This window comes from Triticum dicoccoides, chromosome 3B (genome assembly GCF_002162155.2).
Source record: "Triticum dicoccoides isolate Atlit2015 ecotype Zavitan chromosome 3B, WEW_v2.0, whole genome shotgun sequence".
Taxonomy (NCBI): domain Eukaryota; kingdom Viridiplantae; phylum Streptophyta; class Magnoliopsida; order Poales; family Poaceae; genus Triticum; species Triticum dicoccoides.
The window spans coordinates 533,230,993-533,241,212 of NC_041385.1; the positions used below are offsets into that span (position 1 = coordinate 533,230,993).

At 44.0% G+C, this 10,220-nt stretch overlaps 1 protein-coding gene across 1 annotated transcript; it reads right to left on the reverse strand.

The window, feature by feature from the left end:
- Positions 1-1,308: 1,308 nt before the first annotated feature.
- On the reverse strand, positions 1,309-8,877 carry LOC119281503 (ABC transporter G family member 38-like). The gene is made up of 17 exons (XM_037562007.1): positions 8,792-8,877; positions 8,390-8,691; positions 7,872-8,153; positions 7,473-7,789; positions 7,214-7,374; positions 5,670-5,779; positions 5,440-5,590; positions 5,152-5,295; positions 4,909-5,057; positions 4,142-4,474; positions 3,222-3,512; positions 3,052-3,135; positions 2,782-2,915; positions 2,297-2,524; positions 2,028-2,199; positions 1,700-1,954; positions 1,309-1,589 (listed from the first exon to the last, which is right to left on the reverse strand). Exons 1-17 carry the CDS (start codon positions 8,865-8,867, stop codon positions 1,320-1,322), a joined length of 3,459 nt encoding a protein of 1,152 aa, XP_037417904.1. The 5' UTR covers positions 8,868-8,877; the 3' UTR covers positions 1,309-1,319.
- Positions 8,878-10,220: the final 1,343 nt, after the last annotated feature.

A 10,220-nucleotide genomic window follows, 5' to 3' on the forward strand; every position in this document is an offset into this window, starting at 1 on the left:
CCCCCTCTCTCTCTTTCTTAAAATCAACCCGTTGTCTCGGTTCAAGTGATTCCACAGATAATGTTTCACTATTTGCAGAAAAACCCCTGCAGTTTCCTCAAATCAACCCGTTATCCGGGTTTAAGTGACTCCAGTAAAATTGTTCGTTGTTTGCGGAAAACACCCTCACATTTGGTTTAATTACCCCCACAGTACATATCATACGTTTTCTTAAAACAGTCATATCTTTTAAACTGAACTCTTATTTTAACATATTATATATGAAATTTGATTAAAAATTGTAGAATCTGAATATGATGTTATTTTACTTGTTAACCATTTTAAAATTGTTATTTATGGAGCTGCCTTAATCAATAGTGCATGATCCGCCCCTTTTTTTATCGATGTAGATCCGGATTGAAAATGAGCACGTTAGTAAAATTAGATTGAATACGAAAGAAATCATCTGTAACAATGCATGAACGCGTCGGCAATACAGATGGGATGTCATGTTCGAATAAATAACATGGACCTATTGAGGTCTTGAAACACAGTTACTGGGTAGAGGCATCTGTTATTTTTCCTCCCGCTACAATGCACGGGCTCTTTCGCTAGTTATTAAAAATTAAATGAGAGCACACAATATCAATTTACTAAGAACTTTGATGACAAGTGAGCCATGTTTTACACAGAATTTTGATTTGTTGACAACCAGTATGAAGTGTCCCCAAAAAATAGAACAAGTACATACAAAATTTTGATTCGTTGCCGGTCAATGTGAAGTGTCTCCGAACAGAAATGTCGCCGATCAGTGTGAAGTGTCCCCGAAAAGAAAAAAATTCATTCGCCCACCGTGGGGCTCGAACCCACGACGGTTAAGAGCCTTGCGCTCTACCAACTGAGCTAGACGGGCTTCTTGTTTAAGATTTGCTAATAACTTAAATGGCGTAGGAAGTCGCAACGTTGAAATCCGTTATGCATCCCACATGACACTGCGGATGATACTAGTGCCACTCACAGTAGTCAGATTCTGGAGCCCAAAATGTTCTTTTAGGTTTGACCCTTAACTTCTGCACGGTTTCATTTAAAATATTATCAGATACAAAACGACTACATGGTCTTTACTTGCACAATGCTTCCTTGCTTCAGCTACCCATTCGCTCAAGCACCAGGACATAACCATGGGCAGCGAAACTAACACTATAACAAGGACAGTGCACATGGCAATCTACTCCCTCCGTAAACTAATATAAGAGTGTTTAGATAACTAAAATAGTGATCTAAACACTCTTATATTAGTTTACAGAGGGAGTACATGACAAAATGGACGCACATAGTTTCTATCTCTGTTGGAAATTGAACGTCTTTATGCAGTAAGCATATATCATAGCAAAGAAGACAGTGAAGCCTGCCAGCACAACCGCCACAACGCCCATGAAGTCGTTATCATAACCAAAGTAGCTCTTGATGAAAGATGAGACTTGCTGATCGGGTTGACCAGGCACCTTGATAAGATCTTCCACATCCCCGTACTGTGACACAACAAGCCCGTAAACTGTCCATGCCACCGGGCAAAGCCAATAGTACCAAATCCACCACTTTGGGATTTTCTGAAGTGAAAAACAAGGCAAAAGGTTAGATTTACCTACAACGATTGCATTGCACAAGGTTCATGTTCTTCAAATTTAGTTGTAAAGGTAAAAAAGAAGGTGTGGCTCACCGATCTTGCTACGAAGAACCCTGAGAAGAGATTGAAAAAGGAGTAGAAGGCAGCGGCAAATATAGAAGCAACTTGACCATTTGGCGATACGGAGACAGTCATCATGCCGTAGTAAGTGAAATACAGGAAGGTGAAGAATGAAACATAGAAGAACCAGAAGAACTTTACTAGTGTCCACTCGAAAGACATCATCGGGTAGACGATAAGAGTATAAACCAGAGTCTCAACGAACACATATGGTATCTCCACAACTACCTGAATAGACATATTCAGTGCGTTAGTATCAAACAGTTATGCCTTTTCTATTTAACCACTAATGTTTACGGACCTGAGCGAGGGCATAGGGTATAGCTGAGTACATTCCAGCTGCTTGCTCTCTGTAAAATACAGTCCTTTCCACAGCAACAACAGGTTGAACACAGATACAATTCTCGCAGCCAACGAACATAACAGCGGCATACATTGATCCCACAATGACTAAAAGATCACCCGAGCTCCTCCTGCACCAAGTAACAAATAACTGAGCATCCCGTAAATACGCTTTCAAGAAGGATCAATGGTTGTGCACATGATAATAGCTGAGCATTATAAACATACATCTTTAGACCAACCCTCCAGAATATAACCCCCAGCACTAAGGCCGTAACAAATGCAAAGAACATCCTGACGAGGTTATAATCAGGACTTCTCCAGTAAGTCCACCATTGCTTCCAGAGACAGAATTTAAATTGACCAAAGGAACTCTGCGAGTATTGAGAAGGGAAGTAAAGGTCGCTGGTACCAGGAGGTGGCTTGCTCAGCTCTTTGACTAATGCTTTATTCCGCCTGAAAACATTAATCCACACAAGGAAGTAGTTATAAACGCCTGAAGAGTTCAAGGTGCAGGAAGAAGTTCATTCTTCCATAAGTTGCGGGATTGAAAGTTCAAACCATAATCGTGTATCACGAATTTACTAGAACCAATTTTTAAGTAGTGCATGCTGATGCTGTAATGCTGCCTACGCTTCTTCTAGAAGTTTGTTTCTTTTTGAAAACGTCTCAACCCTATTTACAGGACAAAGTTGAGGGGACACTTCACTTACTGATGCATAGTCGAAGATTTGTAACTTTCGGCAAAATCAATCTTCAGTCGAACTTCTGCTGCCGCAGAGCTTACATCCAACATCCATGTAGCTGGGTTGCACTTCTCTTTGATCTTTGGGACTCCAGGAATTTCCTGATTTGATACATAAAACACAAATATTATGACATGATCTATAGACTTCAAATACAGGAACTCCAAAAAGGAAGGTACCCTCATAGTTACTAGGTATATGCATAATGGAGAGTGGTTTGGATATCAGATTGCAGACCTGAAAGTATCCGACAACTTTCTGGGAGTTCCTACCCAACGGTCCAGAATATATGACTTGACCTCCTCTTTTCAGTAATAGCAGCTTCCATGGTGAAACCCCAAAAGATTGTCAAGCACCAAAGTTATAAATAGAATATATGAGAATAAAGTATCCAAAAGATGCATTACCTCATCAAAAGCTTCAAAAATGTCTATACTTGGTTGATGGATGGTGCAGACAACAGTTCTTCCAGTATTGACAGTGTTCCGAACTGTTCTCATGACAATTGCGGCAGCTCTTGCATCAAGGCCTGAAGTTGGTTCGTCCATGAAGATAATTGAGGGGTTTGCCACAAGCTCTACAGCAATAGTCAACCTCTTTCTTTGTTCAGTCGACAGACCGTTCAGACCAGGGAGACCCACAATAGCATCCTTGAGACCGTTCAGTTCAATTAGTTCCATTACTTCATCCACAAATACCTTCAGAAAGAAACAAAAGTTAATCCATCTAAACAGTTAATCAACTTCATTCACCCCACTCAGAAAAAAGGAACTTCACTCACAATCTTACTCCAGCAAACACTTCAGTGAGTTGAGTACCATAGTTGCCATACAACTCACTAGGGATATTAAAAAAGGGTTTTTCATCAACCTGTGGCGACCATGCTATACATTTTTTAATCTAGCGCTGTGGCTTGGATCGCGTGGAAGAGGAAACTGAACTAAAAATGCTACAGCCGGTTTTAGCCGTGTTGGAATGAAACCGTTTTTAGCACCCCGTACAACTACACAATGGTTTTCACTTTCAGTGACATTTCAATGAAATTCACTGAATTTCAATGCACACTGCAATATTTACCGTTCGGTCAAAATATTTCAGCAATTTCAGTAGTACACATGAATTCAAATATTTTTCAAAAATTTCAAATATTTGGTTGAATTCAAGTGAATGTTTCGGCCCTTTGGCCGAAATGCAAACCGAAATCACTGAAATTCACTGAATTTTGGTGATTCTGGTTCTTGCTGAAAATTTTCTGAAACTGAAAGTGAAAACCTTGCCAAATGCAACAGTTGGAAAATTGAGGTCGTAATAAGACACAAGAGCGAACCTTCTTCTCTTGATCAGTGACCTCCTTAGGCAGGCGCAGGAAAGCAGAGAAGAGTAGCGACTCTCTGACTGTGATCTGTGGAGAGTGGATGTCATTTTGCTCGCAGTAACCCGACATTCTTGCAAATGTTGCTTGGTTCTTAGGGTAACCAGATATGTAGACTTCCCCTTCAATGTATCCACCAGTCTTCCTCCCAGACAAGACATCCATGAGGGTGGTCTTTCCAGCTCCACTCACACCCATAAGGGCAGTCAAAACCCCAGGGCGAAAAGCACCAGATATCCCTGACAGCAGCTGAAGCTTATCAGCGGTTACTCCTTGAGTCTTCATCTCCTGACAGATTCACAGTTTGCAAATGAGATTATGTAACAACACTGTGATGCACAACAAATGTGTCATCAAATAACACTCTCAAGTTTGTAAAGATATGTATCCTACATAGTTCATAGGGATGTCATAACAAATATGTTAATTTCATAATTTGCAACCACCAGGTCCTCGCAGAAAATTGCTACGATCATGCATTAGCTGAAAAAAAATCCACAACTGAAAATGGGCTGTTCTAAGAGAACAACATAGAACTTGAAGTTCACACTAAAATTGTTTGCCAGCCTAAAAATGATGTATTAAATCAGCGACAATTAATATGGATTGGAGGGAGTACGTAACTATAGCATGATAGGGAAAAACTCATAGTCAAGAACATCAATGGGCAAAGGTACGAGGATGCAGTTTAAGAAAAAGAATAAAAGGACACGCATACATACCGCAGGCATGTCAACATAGTAGTTTATCTCATTGAAGGACATGGAGAGAGGTTCAAACGGAAGAACCATCCCTCTTCCTGGAGCATATCCAACAGACCTATCAGAAGTATTTGGGGAACGGCCACGTAATTGTTCAAGCACCTTATCCACTACAGAATAAGAAACATCGTTAGAACTGGCCAATATAAGAGGCATGTCTTTTTCCAAAGTGTATATGAGTTTTTTGGGGGGCGGGGAGCTTACATGTGATGATTGAGTTAGGGGATGTAGGTTCTGTTGCTCGAACCGTAGTTCTCTGTGTTATATGTGGCTCCTTCTTTTGCTCAAAGTCATTCTCTGGAAATCCATCAGTTTCTTCAGGCAAGATGGCTTGCGGTTTTCCAATAGCTAATGCAAAGTACAAACAACGAATTAATTATCCACACCAGATAACACAGTTGTGTATTTCGAATACACCTATATATTTACACAGAAAAGAAAGTAGCCAGAATAAGCAAACAATAAAGTTGACAGATGCAAGTCATGACTTACCGTTCAGGTACATGAGCGATAGTGTGAATAGCACATTGAACACAACGGTGAACCCTAGAAGGGCACCTGCTCCAATCCAGTACCACTCCTTGCCAGTGAATACACCTGCATTTTCTAGAACTGCCACTCCCAATGGCCTTCCATCAGCTATCTACTGATACACAAGAAAAAAAGTCAAGTAACATGTTTGTATGAGATAACAGTAGTAAGATGATCATGAGTTAACTTACAGATTGGTCCAGCCACCTCGGAGAATCCATCTCATTGACAGCAAGAGCAATGTATGCATACGTAAGAGGTGAACACCAATAACCCCATACCAGCCATTTTGGAATTGCATCTGTAACAATGAGAAATGATTGATATTTGAAGTAGCACTTGAAATGTCTAAGTTAACGGTGATTTATTTCGAGTGCTACGTCAAGACTCTATACTGAAAAATGCCAGCTATAAAAAGGTATAGATAAGTGATTTAAGCCCTTTGAGGTATAAGGTCCCGGTAGTTGTATTTTATTTCAAGAGATAACTTTCCTATGGCCGCATGCATCTCCCAGATGCAGAGGCCGGGGGTCATCCTCCTTTTCTAAGAAAAAAAGAGATAACTTTTCTGATTCATTTGTGAAGAATCTTCATCGATGACAGTAAGTGGCCAAAATGACAGTTCTTACCTGCGCCTTACATGTATTCCTGTTCAGACACAATCAATAATTTCTGGAGTTGTGTACCAATGGAGTATTTAACCAAAAACTACCACAATTCGCGGACACGTGACAGAAAACTACCACTTTACGATTTTGTCCCGAAAACTACCACTTTTTTATTAATCCGTGACAAAAAACTACCAAGTGTGAAAACTGCTCGCTTTGTCTGGGTTAAACGCGAATCTGACTGCCCGACCCCACACATAAACGGGCTAAAAATGCAATCAGGTCCCTAGCTTTTCTTCAAAAAAGCAATCGGGTCCTCCGCCTCCTTCTCCTCCTCGTCGCCGTCCTCCTCCTTCCCCAGCCGCTTGCCGCCGGCGGACGGGAACGGCTGCTGCTGCGGCGAGTCCACGTCGTTGTCGAGGCCCGGCGGCGGGTGGTCGTCCCTAGATAAGCAAGCATCCCGTCCGCCGACGAGCCTCCCGCTCCTCCTTGGAGGTGCAGCCGGCGAGCGTGGCCACGGTGCCGGACGCCGCCGAGCAGGCGCGCCTCGACGAGGAGCTGCAGGAGCGCGAGTCCCGCCTGCGGAACGAGTTGCGTCGCCCGCCTCCCGCTCCTCCGTGCAGGTCCAGCCGGCGCAGCTCGTCGGTGACTCTGTTGGCGATGGCAAGTGAGAGCAACGACAAGCAGCGGCGGTGGCGAAAGCAAGCAGCAGCTGCGGACGTCAAGCGAGAGCGATGGCGAGCAGCAGCAGCAAGCTGCGGACGGCTGGGGAAGGAGGAGGCCGGCGACGAGGAGGAGAAGGAGGCGGAGGACCCGATTGCTTTTTTGAAGAAAAACTGGGACCCGATTGCATTTGTAGCCCGTTTATGTGTGGGGTCGGGCAGTCAGATTCGCGTTTAACCCAGGCAAAGCGAGCAGTTTTCACACTTGGTAGTTTTTTGTCACGGATTAATAAAAAAGTGGTAGTTTTCGGGACAAAATCGTAAAGTGGTAGTTTTCTGTCACGTTTCTGCGAATTGTGGTAGTTTTTGGTTAAATACTCGTACCAATGGCACCAATTCAACAATGTCCATTATGTTGGCAAGGAGAATGGTAATCTATATGTGATGGAATGCATGGATGATTACCTCTTGGTAGGATGAATCCTCCCATTACAAATATCATCAGAAGGGCAAGAGATCCAGCGGTATTAGTGACGACAACAGTCCTACATAAGCCAGCAACAAGCCTGAACAATCCTCCAGCCGCCTGCTGGATCAAGAATACTATAAGCAGATGTTTGAAGAACCTGCACAATGATGAGTATTGCACTCTTAGGGCCGTAAAGCAAATATTGAGCTCAATAATATTACAATTTTAGTGGACAGAATAATTGAGATGGCCCACCTGCTAGCTTCAGGGGAAAAGCCTATGAGGTAGTAGGTTATTACAACCCAAATTATTGACTCAAGCAAGGCCATAGGGACTTTCAGGAGAACATTTGGAAGTGTAAAATGCCATGGCCGATAGAATAGAAAATCTCTATGTTTGTAGAATACAGGTAGCCTTGCGAGAGTAAGGGTTGCCTCGGCAAAACCATTGAACATGTTAGCTATCATGATAAATATAAGTGCCCCTAGGTAGACTTGGCCATCTTCCTCAGTATCTTCATGGAGCCGTGTACGCAAGAAAACCGTTGATGCTACTAGAGCAACTATGATTCCCTTCAAAAGAAAGGAAGACAAAGAATCACATCTATGAATAGATAAGCACTTCACTGTTTAAGGTTATCTTGGATCTAGGTACCTGAACTATTTTGAAAACGTAGATAAATGAGTTTCTCTGCATGAGAAGCCATTCTTTGGAGAACGAGGTCTTGAGAAGCTCTGAAGTTGAAACAGACTGATCGGAGAAAACCAGAGCAGATTTGTGGATTTTTCTCTTGTTGAAAGGAACCGAAAGCTGCTTTTTTAGGCTCTTCCCCATGTGAAATTTCCTGAACTTTAAAACAAATTCAGGTACTGATACATAGTGATAAGGCTTTTCATTATGTATCCAGTATTGCGCCTGATCTTTCTTTGATGTAACCTGTGAAAAGTTGCATTTGTGAGAAAGGCAAATTGGATGTACTAACCATGAAAAATTGATCGTACCAACTCTTACATGTAAACTGGATGTGTTAAGGCACATGAAATCGTAAATAAGCTACTAAAACTCTAGAAATTATGTTTACTGTTAAAAAAAGGTTTCTATAGTCTTCACTACATATACCCATGCTGAATTAGTGAGATCCGTAGTAACTTGGACTTTTTAATGCAACGAACCTCTTGCAAGAAATCAGCAGCGCCTTTCCTCTCGGGGCAGCGGAAGCCGCACCTCTCGAAGAACTCGAGCACGTATTCCCTGGGACCCTGGTAGACGATCTGCCCCTCAGATAGCAGCATGACGTCGTCGAAGAGGTCGAAGATCTCCGGCGCGGGCTGCAGCAGCGACACCAGCACGGTGGCCTCGCCCAGGTGGACAATCTGCTGGATGCACCTGACGACCTGGTAGGTGGTGGAGCTGTCCAGGCCGGTGGATATCTCGTCCATGAACAGCACCTTGGTCGGGCCGACCAGCATCTCCCCTGCAACCAAAACGATCGATGCGGCGTTACCAATGGAGATAAGAGTGCAACTAAATCGCTGTAAATTGAGGCGCCGGAAAGGAACGCGCGCAAAAAATACCTGTTGTGAGGCGCTTCTTCTGCCCGCCGGAGATGCCGGTCCGCATGTCGTCGCCGACCATGACGTCGGCGCACATGTCCAGCCCGAGGATCTGCACACACCAAAGGCATCAGGCGCGCAGACATCATCACCAATGTGGCGCGGATCGTTGGAAGGGGAGGATAGAGGGGAAGGCCTTCTTCGGTGCGGCAAAGAAGCGAACGCCTTGTCTGCAACTTCGCCCGCCTATCTACTCCACTTTCGGCGGTCTCAGACGATCCCCGGAATCAGACTAGTTCCAAACTCCCGATGTAGCGACCCAATCGGCTCCGGCATGGCACCGCCAGTAAAGCTGCCGGCCACCAGTCCTGGTGGCAGCAGGAGACGGTGGCGCGAACGCGGCACCAAAACATTTGTGCTCTGCTCGAGTAAATTTGACTTTCCACGGTGCTAGTATTGTTTTTCTAGGATCCAGAGGATCTATTATAAAAATTATTCAGAAATAGAAATACAAATCACCCTCAAACACTTGAAAAAAAGGTACATCAAGGTTTGACCACTACTGCCACTAGAACAAGCGATCGAAGCGCTTCCGTACCAAAGCTGACTTGACCTTGTTGATGACAGTCGCGAAGTTTTCCTGCACGCGCCCCTAAGGATCAGCGCCGTGGAGCCGCAGTCACCGTCGTTGAACTCTTGAATCGATTCGAAGAACCTGACAAGGAAACCCTAACCTCGCGGCCTCGAGGAGTCGGCAAGGATCTACGCCTAAGCTCCATCGAATCCATCTCGATGGACAAACTCGAGGAGGATCAGAACTCGAGAGAGCGGCTTTTTGAAGCATGGCTATCCGCCCAGGCGCCACCCCATCAAGGACTAAAATCCTAACCTACCTACTAGCCGGAGCGAGGCACCAGGATTTCCCTCCCCACCACCAGGCTCTAAAGCGACGAGCAGAGGGGAGGGGAATCCACTGACCCATTGGCAAAAATAGAGTAGGGGGAAGGGGACTTTGCCCTAGTTGCCTATCTTGCAACGGGCCTATCACATTGCTATCATGTACCTAACTTTCTTTTAAATAAACATGGTCGTGGTGCTTCTCTAGCCCTTCCCCTAAAAAGCTACAATTCTTCAAAAAAAATCTCGAGGAGTTAGAGCACGCCTACCTTCTCTCAAACTCCCTAACTGCTCAAAATTTGAAGTGTTACCCATCAAACCAAGCCTGCTTAAATTTGAGCAGTTCCCACCATTTATCGCTCAACACTCTCTTTCCTCATTATTGCTGGTATTCATGGCGCAAATACCGATGTGTCACCCTAAAAACCGCGGGCCAACTGATTTTGCATCTAAATCGTGATGCCGATGTAGTCCCCCACCCGAGCCAGTAAAAACTGTTTTTTCGCAAATACGCTAGGATGCGTATCTTTTCATTGATGGTAGGGTGGGTGTA